The following is a 22,250-nucleotide window of genomic DNA, read 5'->3' as shown; positions in this document are numbered from 1 at the left end:
CTAAGAGTCACTTTTAGGCAATTGAGGTTTGGCTTCCTCTAGCACTTTTAAAGCGGCTTGGTATTCTTCGGATTCTTTTAAATCTTCTTCGGTGCTTAGAATTTTCTTTAGATCGTCGAAAGCGGAAACAAGGCGACGTTGGCAGTCTGGGACCATCATTAGAGACTCCTGCAGGACTTCCTCTTGCTTTTTGATGTCGTACTCATCTTTACCTTCTGCTTTCAGTTTCTCTATCCGGTTTCGCTGCTGGTCGGCTTCTTTTTCGTAAGTCACTTTTTCCTTGGCGATTCTTCTCACAACACCTGTTTTTATTCTCAAGACTTTTATGCGGGGGTCTGCCATAACAACAACTTGAGCGGATTTGTTTGTTTTTTTAGGTTATTAAGCGATGTCTTGATGAATAATCATTTGCGGACTATTCACCGGCTGAAATTAATTAAGTTTCGAACTTGTGGCACTGAGTCACTACCCAACCCAAATTGATTGAAGTGGTGAAAAAAACTGAATCACAAATGTCACCACTGTCAATACTGTCATTTGTGATCAGGCAACCAACTTAACGTCATCAAAATTACCAGAAACGTTTATGAAAAATTGGCTTCACTTCGGGAAATTCGAGTTAAAGGTTTTTATATTTCCACAGCGACCACAATTTTGAAAGTATTACTCCAAATGTGCATTTCTCACTGTCGTGACCGTGCTATCGTGTTAGTAGCATGCCGACCAATCACAACACAGTGTGTTGGCGCTAAATTCAAACTGGCCTAAAGTCGAATATTATTGCTTTCGTTTGTGTGGTCTGAGCATTTTTTTTTTAATTCGCATCCATTTATTATTATTAGCTTTTCGATTTTAGGATTTCTCAGTTTTTCGATTTTTATTTTGGAGTTCTTGCATTTTTTAATTTTTCGTTGTCGATTTTTCAGTTTCTCGATTTTTATTTCGTCAGTTTTTTCAGGTTTCAATGTTATAATTTTTACATTTGACAATTTCTCAATTTTTAAATTTCTCGGTGTTTCAAGTTTCGTTTTTTCTATTTTTGATTTTCAATTTTGCAATTGTTTGATTTTTCTGTTTTTTAAATTTTCGGTTTTTTCATTTTTAGGGTTACAATTTTTTCTTTTCCAATTGTTGACCTCTTAATTATTCGATTTTGAGTTTCTTTGTTTTTGCAATTCTTCGATATCTCAATTTTTAAATTGTTGGGTTTTTCAGTGTTTCTTTTTTCGATTTTTTAAAATTTCACTTTTAATAAATTTGTCCTTTTGTTGAAAAATTGAGAAAATAAAAAATTAAAAATAAAGTACTTCCAAGTATGTAATTCCAAGTTGTTTCGTTTCTTCGATTTTTTATTTTCTCAGTTCGAGATTTTTAAATTTTTGTATTTTTTAATTGTTAATTTTTCGGTTTTTCCGTGTTTCGTTTTCACATTTTTTGATTTCTCGATTTTTTCGTTTTTCGATTTTCATTATGATTTTTATTTTATCAGTAAAATTTTTGTATGTTTCGATTTTTTAATTTATAGATATTTTAATTTTGCGATTTTCCATCTTTTTACAATTTTTTGTTTTTTCGATTTCTCAATTTCTCAATTTTCAATTTTACAAATTTTCGATTTACCTTTTTATTTATTTATTTTTTCAAACTTACAATTTTGTAATTCTTTCATTTTTAAATTTCCCGAATTTTAATTTTTCACTTTTTTTCAAATAATTATTTTAGGATTTTTTTTCAAGGGTACAATTCTTGGTTTTTCAATTACCCGATTTTTTAGTTCTGTATTTTTTGAAATCTTCGATTTCTCGGTTTTTAAATTTTTCGGTTTTTCAGTGTTTCGTCTTTTCGATGTTACAATTTTTCAATTTTACCATGTTTCTTTTTTACAATTTCTTAATTTTTTAGTTTTCCGGTTTTCATTTTAAAATTTTTGAATTTTGAATTTTTTTTTTTGTATTTTTGATTGTTTAATTTATACAAGTTTTTGTCTTTCGTTTTTTCGATTTTTCACTTTCTCGATTTTTAATTAATCAGGGTTTTCAGATTTCAATATTACAACTTTTCTTCGATTTTTCAGTTGTTTTAACCTTTTAATTATTCGATTTTGAGTTTCTTTATTTTTCGATATCTCAATTTTTAAATTGTTCAGTTTTTCAGCGTTTCTTTTTCGATTTTTTAGTTTTTAATTTTTTGATTTTTCAATTTTTCAGTGTACAATTTTCCAATTTTTTGATTTTTTTAAATTTCAGTTTGAATAAATCTGTTAAAAACAAAGTAAGTCCAAGTAGGTAATTTCAAATTATTTTGTTTCTTCGATTTTTTGATTTCTCAATTCGAGATTTTTATATTTTTGGTTTTTTTAATTGATAATTTTTCGATTTTTCCGTGTTTCGATTTCTCCATTTTTTCGTTTTTCGATTTTCATTATGAAATTGTTGCATTTTTCAGTAAAATTTTTGAATTTTCGATTTTTTAATTAGTAGATATTTTAATTTTTCGATTTTCTAATTTGCTTTTTAATTTTTCGATTTTCTATGTGTTGAATTTTACAATTTTCCGGTTTTTCGATTTTTTAATTCCTAGATTTTTAATTTATCACTTTTTCAGGTTTCAATGTTACAAATTTGCGATTTTACAGTTTCAATCGTTTTCTCTGTTGTTCCATTTTTTAATTGTTTTTTCGTTACCTAATTTTCAGTTTGCTAATTTTTAAAATTTTTCGATATTTCAAGTTTGGTTTTTCAATTTTTCGAAATTTCAAGTTTGGTTTTTTCAATTTTTGATTTTCAATTTTTCGTTTCTTCAGTTTTTCCATTTTTAATTTTTTTTTTTTCAAATTTATAATTTTGTAGTTATTTCATTTTTAAATTTGTCGATTTTTAATTTTTCACTTTTTTCAAATTATTATTAGGGTTTTTATTATTCAATTTTTGGCTCTTCCATTTTCCGATTTTTCAGTTTCTTCGATTTCTCAACTTTTAAATTTTTCGGTTTTTCAGTGTTTCGTTTTTTCGATGTTACAATTTTTTTTCCGGTTTTCATTTTAAAATTTTTGAATTTTGAAATTTTTTTTTTGTAATTTGATCGTTTAATTTATAGAAGTTTTTGTTTTTCGTTTTTTCAGTGTTTCACTTTCTCGATTTTTAATTAATCACGGTTTTCAGGTTTCAATATTACAATACATATTTCGATTTTTCAATTATCCCATTGTTCAATTTCTCAATTTTTTCATTTTTCGATTTTTCAATTTTTCTATATTTTAAGTTTCATTTTTCAATTGTTCGATTTCTCAATTTTTTCATTTTTTAATTCAATTCAAAATTTCGGTTTGAATAAATTTGTCCTTTTGTTGAACAATTAAAAAATGACAAATCGGGAAAATGAGGAAATAAAAATCGAGAATTTGAAAAATTTTGTATCGAAAAATTGCAGAATTGTTTCTTTTTGCCGATTTTTCAATTTCTCGATTTTTAATTGTTTTGATTTTTAATTATTATAATTACCCGATTTTTCAGTTTCTGTATTTTTTCAAATCTTGGATTTCTCAGTTTTTTAATTTTTCGGTTTTTCAGTGTTTCGTCTTTTCGATGTTACAATTTTTCAATTTTTCCATGTTTCTTTTTTACAATTTCTTAATTTTTAGTTTTCCGGTTTTCATTTTAAAATTTTTGAATTTTGAAAATATTTTTTTTTTGTATTTTTGATTGTTTGATTAATAGAATTTTTAAAAAATGTCTCGATTTTTAATTATTCAGGATTTTCAGGTTTCAATATTATAAGTTTTCGATTTTTCAATTGTTTTAACCTTTTAATTATTCGATTTTGAGTTTCTTTATTTTTTCAATTCTTCGATATCTCAATTTTTAAATTGTGTTGGGTTTTTCAGTGGTTCTTTCTCCATTTTTCAGTTTTTAATTTTTGATTTTTCCATGTTTCCGTGTTTCGATTTCTCCATTTTTTAGTTTTTCGATTTTCATTATGAAATTGTTGCATTTTTCAGTAAAATTTTTGTATTTTTTAATTTGCAGATATTTTAATTTTTCGATTTTCTAATTTGCTTTTTAATTTTTCTATTTTCCACCTTTTAACAATTTTTCCTTTTTCCGATTTTTCAATTCCTAAATTTTTAATGTATCACTTTTTCAGGTTTCAGTGTTACAAATTTTCGATTTTACAGTTTCTATCTTTTTCTCAGTTGTTCCATTTTTTATTGTTTTTTTCGTTACCCAATTTTCAGTTTGCGAATTTTTTCAATTTTTCGATATTTCAAGTTTAGTTTTCAATTTTTGAATTTCAATTTTCCTTTTTAATTTTTTTTTCAAATTTAAAATTTTGTAATTGTTTCATTTCTAAAATTTGCCGATTTTTAATTTTTCACTTTTTCAAATAATTATTAGGGTTTTTATTATTCAATTTTTGACTTTTCCATTTTCTGATTTCCCAGTTTCTATATTTTTCAATTCTTCGATTTCTCAACTTTAAAATTTTTCGATTTATCAGTGTTTCGTTTTTACAATTTCTTAATTTTTTAGTTTTCCGGTTTTCATTTTAAAATTTTTGAATTTTGAAATATTTTTTTTTGTATTTTTGATTGTTTAATTTATAGAAGTTTTTGTTTTTCGTTTTTTTCAATTTTTCACTTTCTCGATTTTTAATTAATCAGGGTTTTCAGGTTTCAATATTACAATTTTTCGATTTTTCAATTGTTTTTTCAATTATCTCATTGTTCAATTTCTCAATTTTTTCATTTTTCAATTTTTAAATTTTTCGATATTTCAAGGTTACAATTTTTTTACAATTGGTGACCTCTTAATTATTCGATTTTGAGATTCTTTATTTTTGCAGTTCTTCGATTTCTCAATTTTTAAATTGTTGGGTTTTTCAGTGTTTCTTTTTCGATTTTTCAGTTTTTCAGTTTTACAATTTTCCGATTTTTTAAAATTTCACTTTTAATAAGTTTGTCCTTTTGTTGAAAAACGAAAAAATGAAAAATTAAAAATAAAGTACTTCCAATTATGTAATTCCAAGTTGATCGTTTCTTCGATTTTTTTTAGTTTCAATTCGAGATTTTTAAATTTTTGTTTTTTTTTAATTGTTAATTTTTTGATTTTTCTGTATTTCGTTTTTACTTTTTCGGGTTTCAATGTTACAAATTTTCGATTTTACGTTTTTATTTGTTTTCAAATTTAGAATTTTGTAATTGTTTCATTTTTAAATTTCCCGATGTTTACTTTTTCACTTTTTTCAATTAATTATTATTAGGCTTTTATAATTACCCAATTTTTCAGGTTCTGTATTTTTTGAAATTTTCTCGGTTTTTAAATTTTTCGGTTTTTCAGTGTTTCGTCTTTTCGATGTTAAAATTTTTGAATTTTTCCATGTTTCTTTTTTACAATTTTGAAATTCATGTTTTTTTGTATTTTTGATTGTTTAATTTACAGAAGTTTTTGTTTTTCGTTTTTTCAATTTTTCACTTTCTCGATTTGTTTAATTTGTTTAATTTATAGAAGTTTTTGTTTTTCGTTTTTTCAATTTTTCACTTTCTCGATTTTTAATTAATCAGGGTTTTCAGGTTTCAATATTACAAGTTTTCGATTTTTCAATTGTTTTAACCTTTTAATTATTCGATTTTGAGTTTCTTTATTTTTTGAATTCTTCGATATGTCAGTTTTTAAATTATTGGGGTTTTCAGTGTTTCGTTTTTTCGATGTTCCAATTTTTTAATTTTTCTATGTTTCGTTTTTACAATGTCTTAATTTTATACTTTTCCGGTTTTCATTTTAAAATTTTTAGATTTTGAAACTATTTTTTTTTTTGTATCTTTGATTGTTTAATTTATAGAAGTTTTTGTTTTTCTTTTTTCGATTTTTCACTATCTCGATTTTTAATTAATCAGGTTTTCAATTATCTTGTTTAACAATGGTCAATTTCTCAATTTTTTCATTTTTCGATTTTTCAATTTTTAAATTTTTCGATATTTTAAGTTTCCTTTTTCAGTTTTTAAGTCTCATTTTTTCGGTTTTTTCAAGTTTTCTTTATTTTTTTAATTCTTCGATTTCTCAATTTTTTCATTTTTCAATTCAAGTCAAAATTTCGGTTTGAATAAATTTGTCCTTTTGTTGAACAATTAAAAAATGACAAATCAAGAAAATGAAGAAATAAAAATCGAGAATTTGAAAAATTTTATGTCGAAAAATTGCAGAATTGCTTCGTTTTGTCGATTTTTCCATTTCTCGATTTTTAATTAATCAGGGTTTTCAGATTTCTATGTTACAATTTTTCCATTTTCCCATTGTTTTTTCAATTATCTACTTGTTTAATTTATCATTTTTTTCATTTTTCAATTTTTCGATATTTTAAGTTTCATTTTTCAATTTTTGATTCTCAATTTTTCTTTACTTTTTCAATTCTTCGACTTCTCAGTGTTTACATTTTTTGATTTTTCAATTTTATAATTTTTAGACGTTTCAGTGTTACAATTTTCTGATTTTAAAATTTTTCAAAATTTCGGTTTGAATAAATTTGTCCTTTTGTTGAATAATTAAAAAATGAAAAATCGGGAAAATATGGAATTAAAAATTGAAAATTTGAAAAATTTTATATCGAAAATCTGCAAAATTGTTTCTTTTTGTTAATTTTTTCAATTATTTTGTTTTTTGATGTTTCAGCGTTACAAATTTCCAGTTTATCAAAAGTTCAGTTTGAATAAATTTGTCCTTTGTTGAACAATTAAAAAATGAAAAATCGTGAAAATGAAAAATTAAAAATCGAGAATCTGAAAAATCTTACATCGAAAAATTGCAGAATTGCTTCGTTTTGTCGATTTTTCAATTTCTCGATTTTTAATTAATCAGGGTTTTCAGGTTTCTATATTACAATTTTTCCATTTTTCAATTGTTTTTTCAAATTATCCACTTGTTTAATTTCTCATTTTTTTTCATTTTTCGATTTTTCAATTTTAAAATTTTTCGATATTTCAAGTTTCATTTTTCAGTTTTTGATTCTCAATTTTTTTTTATTTTTTCAATTCTTCGACTTCTCAATGTTTACATTTTTTGATTTTTCAATTTTATAATTTTTAGACGTTTCAATGTTATAATTTTCTGATTTTTAAATTTTTTAAAATTTTGATTTGAATAAATTTTTCCATTTGTTGAACAATTAAAAAATGAAAAATCAGGAAAATATGGAATTAAAAATTGAGGATTTAAAAATTTATATCGAAAAACTGCAGAATTGCTTCGTTTTGTCGATTTTTCAGTTTCTCAATTTTTAATTGTTTTCTTTTTTGATGTTTCAATTTTTCGATTTTTCAATTAACCAATTCAATTTCTCAATTTTTCAATTTTTCGGTATTTCAAGTTTCATTTTAAAATCCTTGGATTTTGAAATTAAAAATTTTTGTATTTTTGATTATTTAATTTATAGAAATTTTTGTTTTTCGTTTTTTTAATTCTTCAATTTCTCGATTTTTAATTAATAAGGATTTTCAGGTTTCCATATTACAATTTTTCCATTTTCCAATTGTTTTTTCAATTACCCACTTGTTTAATTTCTCATTTTATTCATTTTTCGATTTTTCAATTTTAAAATTTTTCATTTTTCAATTTTTGATTCTCAATTTTTCATTATTCTTTCAATTCTTTGATTTCTCAATGTTTGATTTTTCAATTTTATAATTTTTAGGCGTTTCAATGTTACAATTTTCTGATTTTTAAATTTTTCAAAATTTCGGTTTGAATAAATTTGCCCTTTTGTTGAATAATTAAAAAATGAAAAATCGGGAAAATAAAGAATTAAAAATTGAGAATTTGAAAAATTTTAAATCTAAAGATTGCAGAATTGCTTCGTTTTGTCGATTTTTCAATTTCTCGATTTTTAATTGTTTTCTTTTTTGATGTTTCAGTGTTACAATTTTTCGATTTTTCAATTAACCGATTCAATTTCTCAATTTTTCAATTTTTCGGTATTTCAAGTTTCATTTTAAAATCCTTGGATTTTGAAATTAAAAATTTTTGTATTTTTGATTATTTAATTTATAGAAATTTTTGGTTTTCGTTTTTTTAATTTTTCAATTTCTCGATTTTTAACTAATAAGGGTTTTCAGGTTTCTATATTACAATTTTTCCATTTTTCAATTGTTTTTTCAATTATCCACTTGTTTAATTTCTCATTTTATTCATTTTTCGATTTTTCAATTTTAAAATTTTTCGATGTTACAAGGTTCATTTTTCAATTTTTGATTCTCAATTTTTCTTTATTTTTTCAATTCTTCAACTTCTCAATGTTTAAATTTTTTGATTTTTCAATTTTATAATTTTTAGACGTTTCAATGTTACAATTCTCTGATTTGTAAATTTTTCAAAATTTCGATTTGAATAAATTTGCCCTTTTGTTGAATAATTAAAAAATGAAAAATCGGGAAAATATGGAATTAAAAATTGAAAATTTGAAAAATTTTATATATCGATAATCTGCAAAATTGTTTCTTTTTGTTAATTTTTTCAATTATTTTGTTTTTTGATGTTTCAGCGTTACAAATTTCCAGTTTATCAAAAGTTCAGTTTGAATAAATTTGTCCTTTGTTGGACAATTAAAAAATGAAAAATCGAGAAAATGAAAAATTAAAAATCGAGAATTTGAAAAATTTTATATCGAAAAATTGCAAAATTGCTTCGTTTTGTCGATTTTTCAATTTCTCGATTTTTAATTAATCAGGGTTTTCAGGTTTCTATATTACAATTTTTCCATTTTTCAATTGATTTTTCAATTATCCACTTGTTTAATTTGTCATTTTTTTCATTTTTCGATTTTTCAATTTTAAAATTTTTCGATATTTCAAGTTTCATTTTTCAGTTTTTGATTCTCAATTTTTCTTTATTTTTTCAATTCTTCGACTTCTCAATGTTTACATTTTTTTATTTTTCAATTTTATAATTTTTAGACGTTTCAATGTTATAATTTTCTGATTTTTAAATTTTTCAAAATTTCGATTTGAATACATTTTTCCTTTTGTTGAACAATTAAAAAATGAAAAATCGGGAAAATATGGAATTAAAAATTGAGAATTTGAAAAATTTCATATCGAAAAACTGCAAAATTGCAAAATTATTTCTTTTGGTTGATTTTTTCAATTTCTCGATTTTTAATTATTTTGTTTTTTGATATTTCAGTGATACAATTTTCCGGTTTATCAAAAGTACAGTTAGAATAAATTTGTCCTTTGTTGAACAATTAAAAAATGAAAAATCGAGAAAATGAAAAATTAAAAATCGAGAACTTGAAAAATTTTATTTCGAAAAACAACAGAATTTCTTCGTTTTGTCGATTTTTCAATTTCTCGATTTTTAATTAATTAAGATTTTCAGGTTTCTATATTACAATTTTTCCATCTTTTAATTGTTTTTTTCAATTATCTACTTGTTTAATTTCTCATTTTTTTCATTTTTCAATTTTTCAATTTTGAAATTGTTCGATATTTCAAGTTTCATTTTTCAATTTTTGATTCTCAATTTTTCTTTATTTTTTCAATTCTTTGCCTTCTCAATGTTTAATTTTTTTGATTTTTCAATTTTATAATTTTTAGATTTTTAAATTTTTCAAAATTTCGGTTTGAATAAATTTGTCCTTTTATTCAATAATTAAAAAATGAAACATCGGGAAAATAAAGAATTAAAAACTGCAAAATTGCAAAATTATTTATTTATATTTTTGTTGATTTTTTCAATTTCTCGATTTTTAATTATTCTTGCATGTTTTAATGTTTCGGTGTTACAGTTGTTCGATTCTGCAAAATTTTATTTTGGTTAAAATTAAAATATGTAAAATCATCTAAATATGTACCAAAAATATTCACTTAGTGGTTATAAAAACCGACCAAACAACTATTTCCCGCAGAAATTATAGTCCAAACCAACCAAATCGCTTCTGAACGCTTAGAGTCGACATTGGCTTGAGCGCGCTCTGGTCTGTAGATCAAACAAGTTCTCAGGCGACGAGTTGTAGTGAAACAAGCTTTTTTTATTGACATCGACTATTTAAATTTGGCGCTTGCCTTTGGCGGTTGAGGACTCCAATGTCAATAAGGGTGGTTTTGCAAAATCAGCCTGTATGCCGCATCTATATTAATCTATGGTATAACTCTGAAAATAAAATATATTTTAGCTAATTAAAAAAACAAACAAAGAAATACCTGCAGTCTGGTAAAATCTATCTTAGCCCATGCGCCTTAAACGTAAATATGTGTAAAAATCAACATCCAAAGGCAAAATCACCTTAAGAGAATGTTGTATAGTTGGTTGCATATGTACGTCAATGCAAATTTTGAAATTGCAGTTTTTTGCGCTTTGATCACTATTTGAGTAAAAAGTAAACCCACATTCGTTAAAATACTGCAGTTGAAGTCATATTTACAACATTTATTAAAAAGTACGTAATATTTCAGTCATACGTCAGCACCCTAACCTCACTTTTTGCAGTTATAAGATTAAGAAGAAATGAACTCTCAGATCGAATCCATTAAAACAGAAACCATTTTCGGTGGCCTATTCGAATGTACAAATACCATTGAAAGTTTCATTTGTAGAGAATGTCCAAATTTCCAAACGTATAACCTAGTGTACCTACGACAACATGGAACACACTGTGAAGAACCTAAACAACAAGTCAAGAAGTGTAGAAAATGCCATTTTCAAACCTACTCTCATCTCATTTTGTTTCGTCACCGGACTTTCGATAAGTGCACTTCAGAAAAACACCCGGAAAAGCGATTTTTCCAGTGTATCTACTGTTCTTCTAAATTTGTACTCAGCGAGGATCTAATCGCACACATTAAATGCGTTCATGGTGACTTACCGTACCTTCAGTGCGAACAGTGTGGGTTTATGACATCGTCAAAACAAATATTAAAAGACCACGTCGTAATAAAACACCTGTCGGATGATCAAATAGAATGGGCCTATTGCAAACACTGTTCGTCTAAATTCAAGCTTAAAAAATATCTAGCGAGACACATCAAGTACCAACACCTCACCCCAGAAGAGACGCAATGGTTCCAATGTGAACACTGCCCGGCCAGATTCAATTACAAACAATCTTTGAAAGAACACGTTATCGCCAAACATCTGCCAGAAGACGAAATCCGGTGGTTCCAATGCGTGCACTGTCCGTCTAGATTCAAAGACAAAAGGTCTCTGAACAGTCACACGACAGCGCGGCATTTGCCCGAAGACAAAGTTCAGTGGTTGCAATGCGACCACTGCACCGCCAAATTCAAGAAGAAAAGATCTTTGCGGAAACACATCTTCATGAACCATTTACCTGAAGACCAGATTTCGTGGTTGCAATGCGACCACTGCTCGGCCAAATTCAGGCAAAAATCCTGCTTGACCGGCCACATAATCGCCAAGCATTTACCCGAAGACGAAATCCAGTGGTACCAGTGCGAGCACTGCTCCCAGAGATTCAAGTTCAAAAATAACCTAAACACCCACGTTAAACTGAAGCACTTGCCGGAGAACGAGGTCCAGTGGTTTTACTGCGAGTTTTGTCCTTCGAAGTTTAAAATTAAGCAAGGGTTGCGGCGACACATGAAATCTTGTGGGGCTAAAGCTGGTTTCAAGGGGGTGAAGTGCGAGTTTTGCACGTCTAGGTTTAAAAACAAGAGGTGTTTGGATTATCACGTTATGGTGAAGCATACGCCGGAAGATCAGATAAACTGGCATCAATGTGAGCAGTGCGTTGCCAAGTTTAAGCAGAAGTCGCACTTGAAGAGTCACGTTTTTGCCAAGCATCTGCCAGAGGAGGAAGTTCGGTGGTTTAAGTGTGAGCATTGTCCGAAGAAGTTCAAATGGAAGAGTATTTTGACGGGGCATCTCAAGGTACACGAGAAACAGGCTTCAGAGAATTGTTTTCAGAAAGAAGACGTGCAGTGATAACGAAATTTGGTTTCAACTTGTGATAAAAAGTTTTTGCTGCAACACCAGGGTTTGTTTGATTGTGTAATTTATGGAAAAAGTTAAATAAAAGTAGGAAAAATGTTATATATTATTCTAATACGAAAATTAGGCAACCCACAATACACTAATATGAATATAGGTAACACAGCATACATTAATTTCCGCACGCGTGCCAACCAATCACAACAAAACTCACTCAAACTGGCGCCAAATTCAAACATTCATCGTGTGTATTCACTTTCGATATGATTTTATATTTATTATTGTGTGGGAGCATTTTTTTTGCTTTGTTAGTTCTCCGATTTTACAATTTTTTGAGTTTTAAACTTTTAGTTTTTTAATTTTTCAATTTCGTGTTTTTTTATTTTTCAGCAAAAGAACAAATTTATCCAAACTGAAATATTGGAAAATCGGAAAATTGTATCATTGAAACAATGAAGAATACAAAAATTTTAAAATCCAAAATCCAAAAATTTCAAAATGAAAATCGAGGCACCGAAAAATTGAAAAATTGTAAAAACATGGATAAATTAAAAATAAAACTGCAAAATCGGTAATTGAAAAATTGGAAAAAAAAAAACGAAAAACGGAACAATTTTGCAATTTTTCAATTTTGAAGTTTTCAAGTTCTTGATTTCCAATTTTAACCAAAATAAAATTTTGCAGAATCGAACAACTGTAACACCGAAACATTAAAACATGCAATAATAATTAAAAATCGAAAAATTGAAAAATCGACAAAACGCAACAATTCTGCAATTTTTCAAATTCTCGATTTTTCATTTTTTAATTGTTCAACAGAAGGACAAATTTATTCAAACTGAACTTCTTAAAAACCGAAAAACTGCAACACTGAAACATCGAAGAACAAAATAATTAAAAATCGAGAAATTGAAAAAACCAACAAACAGAAACAATTTTGCAGTTTTTGGATATAAAATTTTTCAAATTCTCAATTTTTAATTCTTTTTTTTTCTCGATTTTTCATTTTTTAATTGTTCAACAAAAGGACAAATTTATTCAAACCGAAATTTTGAAAAATTGAAAAAGCAAAAAATTTAAACATTGAGCAGTCGAAGGATTGAAAAAATAAATTAAAACTGAGAATCAAAAATTGAAAAATGAAACTTGAAATACCGAAAAATTTTAAAATTGAAAAATCACAAAATGAAAAAAATGAGAAATTAAACAAGTGGTTAATTGAAAAACAATTGGAAAATGGAAAAATTGTAATATAGGAACCTGAAAACCCCGATTAATTAAAAATCGAGAAATTGAAAAATCGACAAAACGACACAATTCTGCAATTTTTCGATATAAAATTTTTCAAATTCTCGTTTTTTTTAATTGTTCAATAAAAGGACAAATTTATTCAAACTGAACTTTTGAAAAACAGAAAAATTGTAACACTGAAACATCAGAAAACAAAATAATTAAAAATCGAGAAATTGAAAAAATCAACAAAAAAAAACAATTTTGCAGTTTTTCGATATAAAATTTTTCTAATTCTCAATTTTTAATTCTTTATTTACTCGATTTTTCATTTTTTAATTTTTCAACAAAAGGACAAATTTATTCAAATAGAAATTTTGAAAAATTTAAAAATCAGAAAATTGTAACATTGAAACATCTAAAAATTATAAAATTGAAAAATCAAGAAAAATTAAACATTGAGAAGGCGAAGAATTGAAAAAATAAAGAAAAATTTCGAATCAAAAATTGAAAAATAAAAAAAAATGAGAAACTATACAAGTGGATAATTGAAAAAACAATTGAAAGATGGAAAAATTGTAGTATAGAAACCTGAAAACTCTTATTAATTAAAAATCGAGGAATTGAAAAATTGAAAAAACGAAAAACAAAAATTTCTATAAATTAAATAATCAAAAATACAAAAATTTGTAATTTCAAAATCCAAAGATTTTTAAATGAAACTTGAAATATCGAAAAATTGAAAAATTGAGAAATTGAATTGGATAATTGAAAAATTTGGAAATTGAATTGGATAATTGAAAAATTGAAAAATTGTAACACTGAAACATCAAAAAACAAATCAATTAAAAATCGAGAAATTAGAAAATTGACAAAACGAAGCAATTCTGCAATTTTTCGATATAAAATTTTTCAAATTTTCAGTTTTAATTCTTTATTTTCTCGATTTTTCATTTTTTAATTATTCAACAAAAGGACAAATTTATTCAAACCGAAATTTTGAAAAATTTAAAAATCAGAAAATTGTAACATTGAAACGTCTAAAAATTATAAAATTGAAAAATCAAAAAATTGAAACATTGAGAAGTCGAAGAATTGAAAAAATAAATACAGATTGAAAAAACTGAAAAAATGAGAATCAAAAATTGCAAAATGAAACTTGAAATATCGAAAAATTTTAAAATTGAAAAATCGAAAAATGAAAAAAATGAGAAATTAAACAAGTGGACAATTGAAAAAACAATTGAAAAATGAAAAAATTGTAATATAGAAACCTGAAAACCCTGATTAATTAAAAATCGAGAAATTGAAAAATTCAAAAAACGAAAAACAAAAATTTCTATAAATCAAATAATCAAAAATACAAAAATTTTTATTTCAAAATCCAAAGATTTTAAAACGAAACTTGAAATATCGAAAAATTGAAAAATTGAGAAATTGAATTGGATAATTGAAAAATCGAAAAATTGTAACACTGAAACATCAAAAAACAAAACAATTAAAAATCGAGAAATTGGAAAATCGACAAAACGAAGCAATTCTGCTATTTTTCGATAAAAAATTTCTCAAATTCTCGATTTTTATTTCTTCATTTTCTCGATTTGCCCCTTTTTAATTGTTCAACAAAAGGACAAATTTATTCAAACCAAAATTTTGAATTGAATTAAAAATCAAAAAATTGAGAAATCGAAGAATTAAAAAAAATAAAGAAAACTTGAAAAAACCGGAAAAATGAGACTTAAAAACTGAAAAATGAAACTTGAAATTTCGAAAAATTTAAAAATTGAAAAATCGAAAAATGAAAAATTGGTAAATTGAACAATGGGATAATGGAAAAACAATTGAAAAATTGAAAAATTGTAATATTGAAACCTAAAAAACCTGATTAATTAAAAATCGAGAAAGTGAAAAATTGAAAAAACGAAAAACAAAAATTTCTAAAAAATTGGCAAACTGAAAATTGGGTAACGAAAAAACAATTCAAAAATGGAACAACTGAAAAAAAGATAGAAACTCTAAAATCGCAAATTTGTTAGATTGAAACCTGAAAGAGTGATAAATTAAAAATCTAGGAAATGAAAAATCGAAAAAACGAAAAATTGTAAAATTCAACAGATAGAAAATCGAAAAATTATAAAACAAATTAGAAAATCGAAAAATTAAAGTATCTACCTATCAAAAAATCATCAAATACAAAAAGTTTACTGAAAAATGCAACAATTTCATAATGAAAATCGAAAAACTAAAAGATGGAGAAATCGAAACACGGAAAAATCGAAAAATTATCAATAAAAATAACGAAAAATATAAAAATCTCGAATTGAGAAAACAAAAAATCGAAGAAACAAAATAATTTGGAATTGCCTACTTGGAACTATTTTATTTTTAAAATAAATTCGAAAATCATAAAGATTAAACATTGAGAAGTCGAAGAATTGAAAAAATAAATAAAAATTGAGAATCAAAAATTGAAAAATGAAACTTGAAATATCGAAAAATTTTAAAATTGAAAAATCGAAAAATGAAAAAATTGAGAAATTCAACAATGGGATAATTGAAAAAACAATTGAAAAATCTAACAACTATAATATTGAAACCTGAAAACACTGATTAATTAAAAATCTAGAAATTGAAAAAATCAACAAAAAGAAATAATTTTGCAGTTTCGATATAAAATTTTTCAAATTCTCAATTTTTAATTCTTCATTTTCTCAATTTTTCATTTTTTAATTGTTCAACAAAAGGACAAATTTATTCAAACCGAAATTTTGAAAAATTAAAAAATTAAAAAATTTAAACATTGAGAAGTCGAAGAATTGAAAAAATAAAGAAAAATTGAAAAAATCGAAAAAATGAGAATCAAAAATTGAAAAATGAAACTTGAAATATCAAAAATTCTAAATTTGAAAAATCGGAAAATGAAAAAAATGAGAAATTAAACAAGTGGATAATTGAAAAAACAGTTGAAAAATGTGAAAATTGTAATATAGGAACCTGAAAACCCTGATTAATTAAAAATCGAGAAAGTGAAACATCAACAAAACGAAGCAATTCTGCAATTTTTCGATATAAAATTTTTAAAACCGAGAAATCAGATTTGAAAAAGATACAGAAACTGAAAAATCGGGCAATTGAAAAGCCAAGAATTGTACACTTGAAAAAAATCCTAATAATAATTATTTGAAAAAAATGAAAAATTAAAAATCGGGAAATTTAAAAATGAAACAATTACAAAATTATAAATTTGAAAAAAAAAATAAAAACGTAAAATTGTAACCTGAAAAAGTGATAAATTAAAAATTGATAAATTGAAAAATCGAAGAAACGAAAAATTATAAAAAGCAACTTGGAAAATCGTAAAGTTAAAATATCTGCAAATTAAAAAATCGAGACATACAAAAAAAATTTTACTGAAAAATAAAAATTATAATGAAAATCGAAAAAATTAAAAAATCGAAGAATCGAAACAATTTGGAATTACACACTTGGAAGTACTTTATTTTTAATCTGGTGGTTCCAATGCGTGCACTGTCCGTCTAGATTCAAAGACAAAAGGTCTCTGAACAGTGAGACAGTCACACGACGGCGCGGCATTTGCCCGAAGACAAAGTTCAGTGGTTGCAATGCGACCACTGCTCGGCCAAATTCAGGCAAAAATCCTGCTTGACCGGCCACATAATCGCCAAGCATTTACCCGAAGACGAAATCCAGTGGTACCAGTGCGAGCACTGCTCCCAGAGATTCAAGTTCAAAAATAACCTAAATACCCACGTTAAACTGAAGCACTTGCCGGAGAACGAGGTCCAGTGGTTTTACTGCGAGTTTTGTCCTTCGAAGTTTAAAATTAAGCAAGGGTTGCGGCGACATATGAAGTCTTGTGGGGCTAAAGCTGGTTTCAAGGGGGTGAAGTGCGAGTTTTGCACGTCTAGGTTTAAAAACAAGAGGTGTTTGGATTATCACGTTATGGTGAAGCATACGCCGGAAGATCAGATCAACTGGCATCAGTGTGAGCAATGCGTTGCCAAGTTTAAGCAGAAGTCGCACTTGAAGAGTCACGTTTTTGCCAAGCATCTGCCAGAGGAGGAAGTTCGGTGGTTTAAGTGTGAGCATTGTCCGAAGAAGTTTAAATGGAAAAGTATTTTGACGGGGCATCTCAAGGTACACGAGAAACAGGCTTCAGAGAATTGTTTTCAGAAAGAAGACGTGCAGTGATAACGAAATTTTGGTTTCAACTTGTGATAAAAAGTTTTTGCTGCAACACCAGGGTTTGTTTGATTGTGTAATTTATGGAAAAACGTTAAATAAAAGTAGGAAAAATGTTGTGTTATTTTAATACAAAAATTAGGCAACCCACAATACACACAGCATACATTAATTTCCGCAAGCGTGCCGACCAATCACAACAAAACTTTCAAACTGACGCCAAATTCAAATATTATTCATCGTGTGTATTCACTTTCCATATGATTTTATATTTATTATTGTGTGGGAGCATTTTTTTCGCTTTGTTAGTTCTCCGATTTTGCAATTTTTTGAGTTTTAAACTTTTAGTTTTTTAATTTTTCAATTTCGTGTTTTTTTATTTTTCAGCAAAAGAACAAATTTATTCAAACTAAAATATTGGAAAATCGAAAAATTGTATCAATGAAACAATGAAGAATACAAACATTTCAAAATGAAAATCGAGAAACAAAAAAATTTAAAAATTGTAAAAACATAGAAAAACTAAAAATAAAACTGCAAAATCGGTAACTGAAAAATTGGAAAAACGAAAAAATAAAAAAATCCCGAAATTGATACATCAAAAAATCGAAAAACGGAACAATTTTGCAATTTTTCAATTTTGAAGTTTTCAAGTTCTTGATTTCCAATTTTAACCAAAATAAAATTTTGCAGAATCGAACAACTGTAACACCGAAACATTAAACATGCAACAATAATTGAAAACCGAGAAATTGAAAAATCGAAAAAACGCAAAAATTCTGCAATTTTTTGATATATATTTTTCAAATTCTCGATTTTTCATTTTTTAATTATTCAACAAAGGACAAATTTATTCAAACTGAACTTCTGAAAAACCGAAAAATTGTAACATTGAAACATCAAAAAAATTAAACATTGAGAAGGCAAAGAATTGAAAAAATAAAGAAAAATTGAGAATCAAAAATTGAAAAATGAAACTTGAAATATCGAACAATTTCAAAATTGAAAAATTGAAAAATGAAAAAAATGAGAAAATAAACAAGTAGATAATTGAAAAAAACAATTAAAAGATGGAAAAATTGTAGTATAGAAACCTGAAAATCTTAAATAATTAAAAATCGAGAAATTGAAAAATCGACAAAACGAAGAAATTCTGCAATTTTTCGAAATAAAATTTTTATAGTTCTCGATTTTTAATTTTTCATTTTCTCGATTTTTCATTTTTTAATTGTTCAACAAAGGACAAATTTATTCAAACTGTACTTTTGATAAACCGGAAAATTGTATCACTGAAATATCAAAAAACAAAATTAATTAAAAATCGAGAAATTGAAAAAATCAACAAAAAGAAATAATTTTGCAATTTTGCAGTTTTTCGATATGAAATTTTTCAAATTCTCAATTTTTAATTCCATATTTTCCCGATTTTTCATTTTTTAATTGTTCAACAAAAGGACAAATTTATTCAGAGCGAAATTTTGAAAAATTTAAAAATCAGAAAATTGTAACATTGAAACGTCTAAAAATTATAAAATTGAAAAATCAAAAAATGTAAACACTGAGAAGTCGAAGAATTGAAAAAATAAAAAAAAATTGAGAATCAAAAACTGAAAAATGAAACTTGAAATATCGAAAAATTTTAAAATTGAAAAATCGAAAAATGAAAAAAAAGGAGAAATTAAACAAGTGGATAATTTGAAAAAACAATTGAAAAATGGAAAAATTTTAATATAGAAACCTGAAAACCCTGATTAATTAAAAATCGAGAAATTGAAAAATCGACAAAACCAAGCAATTCTGCAATTTTTCGATGTAAAATTTTTCAGATTCTCGATTTTTCATTTTTCATTTTCACGATTTTTCATTTTTTAATTGTTTACAAAGGACAAATTTATTCAAACTGAACTTTTGATAAACCGGAAATTTGTAACACTGAACATCAAAAAACAAAATAATTGATCAAATTAACAAAAAGAAACAATTTTGCAGATTTTCAATATAAAATTTTTCAAATTCTCAATTTTTAATTCTTTATTTTTCCGATTTTTCATTTTTTAATTATTCAACAAAAGGACAAATTCATTCAAATCGAAATTTTGAAAAATTTAAAAATCAGAAAATTGTAACATTGAAACGTCTTAAAAATTATAAAATTGAAAAATGAAAAAAATGAGAAATTAAACAAATCGATAATTGAAAAAACAATGGAAAAATGGAAAAATTGTAATGTAGAAACCTGAAAATCCTTATTAATTAAAAATCGAGAAATGGAAAAATCGACAAAACGAAGCAATTCTGCAATTTTTCGATATAAAATTTTTCAAATTCTCGATTTTTATTTCTTCATTTTCTTGATTTGTCATTTTTTAATTGTTCAACAAAACGACAAATTTATTCAAACCGAAATTTTGAATTGAATTGAAAAATGAAAAAATTGAGAAATCGAAGAATTAAAAAAATAAAGAAAACTTGAAAAAACCGAAAAAAAACTGAAAAATAAAACTTAAAATATCGAAAAATTTAAAAATTAAAAAATCGAAAAATGAAAAAATTGAGAAATTGACCATTGTTAAACAAGATAATTGAAAAATTGTAATATTGAAACCTGAAAACCTGATTAATTAAAACTCGAGACAGCGAAAAATCGAAAAAAGAAAAACAAAAACTTCTATAAATTAAACAATCAAAGATACAAAAAAAGATAAATTCAAAATCTAAAAATTTTAAAATGAAAACCGGAAAAGTAAAAAATTAAGACATTGTAAAAACGAAACATGGAAAAATTAAAAAATTGTAACATCGAAAAAACGAAACACTGAAAAACCGAAAAATTTAAAAGTTGAGAAATCGAAGAATTGAAAAAATACAGAAACTGAAAAATCGGAAAATGGACAAGCCAAAAATTTAATAATAAACCCCTAATTTTGAAAAAAGTGAAAAATTAAAAATCGGCGAATTTAAAAATGAAACATTTACAAAATTTTAAATTTGAAAAAAAAATTAAAAATGGAAAAACTGAAAATCAAAAATTGAAAAACCAAACTTGACATATCGAAAAATTGAAAAATTGTAATGTTAAAACCTGAAAACCTGATTAATTAAAAATCGAGAAAGTGAAAAATTGAAAAAACGAAAACAAAAACTTCTATAAATTAAACGATCAAAATACAAAAAAAAATTCAAAATTCAAAAATTTTAAAATGAAATCCGGGAAACTAAGAAATTGTAAAAACGAAACACTGAAAAACCGAAAAATTTAGAAGTTGAGAAATCGAAGAATTGAAAAAATACAGAAACTGAAAAATGGAAAAGCCAAAAATTGAATAATAAAAACCCTAATAATTATTTGAAACAAGTGAAAAATTAAAAATCGGCAAATTTAAAAATGAAACAATTACAAAATTTCAAATTTGAAAAAAAAAAATTAAAAATGGAAAAATTGAAAAACCAAACCTGAAATATAAAACTGGAAAAAATTGGCAAACTGAAAATAGGGTAACGAAAAAAAAAATGGAACAACCGAGAAAAAGATAGAAACCGTAAAATCGAAAATTTGTAACATCGAAACCTGAAAAAGTGATAAATTAAAAATCTAGGAATTGAAAAATCGAAAAAACGAAAAATTGTTAAAAGATGGAAAATCGAAAAATTAAAAAGTAAATTAGAAAATCGAAAAATTAAAATATATACGAATTAAAAAATCGAAAACTAAAAAATGGAGAAATCGAAACACGAAAAAATCGAAAAATTATCACTTAAAAAAACCAAAAATATAAAAATCTCGAATTGAGAAATCAAAAAATCGAAGAAACAAAATAATTTGGAATTACCTACTTGGAAGTACTTGATTTTTAATTTTTTATTTTCTCAATTTCTCGTTTTTTAATTTTTCAACAAAAGGACAAATTTATTAAAATTGAAATTTTAAAAAATCAAAAAATCGGAAAATTGTAACACTGAAAAATTGAAAAATCAAAAAATTATAAGCTGAAAAATCGAAAAAGAGACACTGAAAAACCCAACAATTTAAAAATTGGGACGTCGAAGAATTGAAAAAATAAAGAAACTTAAAATCGAATAACTAAAAGGTTAAAACAATTGAGAAATCGAAAAATCAAAAGATCAAGAAATCGTGGAGTCGAAAAGTCGAACAATTGAGAAACCGAAATAGGCCAAAATCGAAAAGTTAAAAATTGAACAATTTATAAATTGAGAAATTGACAATCAAATAGGTAGTAAAAAGGTAGACACATCGAAAAATCCAGAAGTCAAAAATAGAAAAGCCGAAGAATTGAAATATTGAAAAATCCTAAAGCTGAAATATCTAAAAACTGAAAAATCGAACAATCAAAAAAGTGAAGTCGAAAAATAGAAACCTTAAAAAATCGAAAAATTGAAAAATCAAAAACCCGGAAAATCAAAAAATTAACAGGAAAATCGAAACACTCGAAGGTCAGGAAATGGGAAAATCGAAACATCGATTAATTCAAAAATCGAAAAATTGAGAGTTTATAAAAGTCAAATTTGAAAAATTAAAAAATCGAAAACTTGACAAAATGACAATTGAAAAACAGAAAATCTAAAACCGGCAAGTCGAAAAATCAAAAGATTGAGAATACAAAAAGTAAAAAATTGAGAAATCAAAAAAATCCATCAATTCAAAAATCGAAAAGTCGAAAAATCGAAATATTGAAAAATCTCACAACTAAAATAAATATTCAAAAAATTGAGACATTAAAAAATTGGAAAATTGAGAAATCGAAAAACTAAAAAAGCAAAGTCGAAAAATCGTAAGCTTAAAAAATCGAAAAATTGAAGAAGTGAAAAATCGAAACTTTAGGAAGTCCAGAAATGGAAAAATAAAAAAAAAGTACTTTAGAA

General features: G+C 25.1%; 3 protein-coding genes across 3 annotated transcripts; 2 read left to right on the top strand and 1 right to left on the bottom strand.

Annotated features, from left to right (window-relative positions):
• Positions 1–528, bottom strand: LOC135129694 (tubulin-specific chaperone A). The gene has a single exon (XM_064056944.1). It carries the CDS (start codon positions 340–342, stop codon positions 1–3), a length of 342 nt encoding a protein of 113 aa, XP_063913014.1. The 5' UTR covers positions 343–528.
• A 9,709-nt stretch (positions 529–10,237) lies between these two features.
• On the top strand, positions 10,238–12,038 carry LOC135129370 (zinc finger protein 626-like). Its single transcript, XM_064056520.1, has 2 exons — positions 10,238–10,425; positions 10,476–12,038. The coding sequence occupies exon 2, from the start codon at positions 10,494–10,496 to the stop codon at positions 11,928–11,930; it is 1,437 nt and encodes a 478-aa protein (XP_063912590.1). The 5' UTR covers positions 10,238–10,425; positions 10,476–10,493; the 3' UTR covers positions 11,931–12,038.
• Positions 12,039–16,685: 4,647 nt separating this feature from the next.
• Positions 16,686–17,378, top strand: LOC135129415 (putative zinc finger protein 66). The gene is made up of 2 exons (XM_064056565.1): positions 16,686–16,696; positions 16,742–17,378. The coding sequence occupies exons 1-2, from the start codon at positions 16,686–16,688 to the stop codon at positions 17,376–17,378; spliced, it is 648 nt and encodes a 215-aa protein (XP_063912635.1).
• Positions 17,379–22,250: the final 4,872 nt, after the last annotated feature.

This window comes from Zophobas morio, unplaced genomic scaffold (assembly GCF_036711695.1).
Source record: "Zophobas morio isolate AGI-343-1 ecotype UQ-CSIRO unplaced genomic scaffold, CSIRO_AGI_Zmor_V1 ptg000016l, whole genome shotgun sequence".
In the NCBI taxonomy this organism is placed as follows: Eukaryota; Metazoa; Arthropoda; class Insecta; order Coleoptera; family Tenebrionidae; genus Zophobas; species Zophobas morio.
The sequence above is the reverse complement of the archived record's forward strand: the minus strand, read 5'-3'. Positions and strand labels throughout refer to the sequence as shown.

Excerpts from the sequence above, each read along its gene's own strand:
- LOC135129694 (XM_064056944.1), bottom strand. The coding sequence starts at position 342 with ATGGCAGACCCCCGCATAAAAGTCTTGAGAATAAAAACAGGTGTTGTG.
- LOC135129370 (XM_064056520.1), top strand. The coding sequence starts at position 10,494 with ATGAACTCTCAGATCGAATCCATTAAAACAGAAACCATTTTCGGTGGC.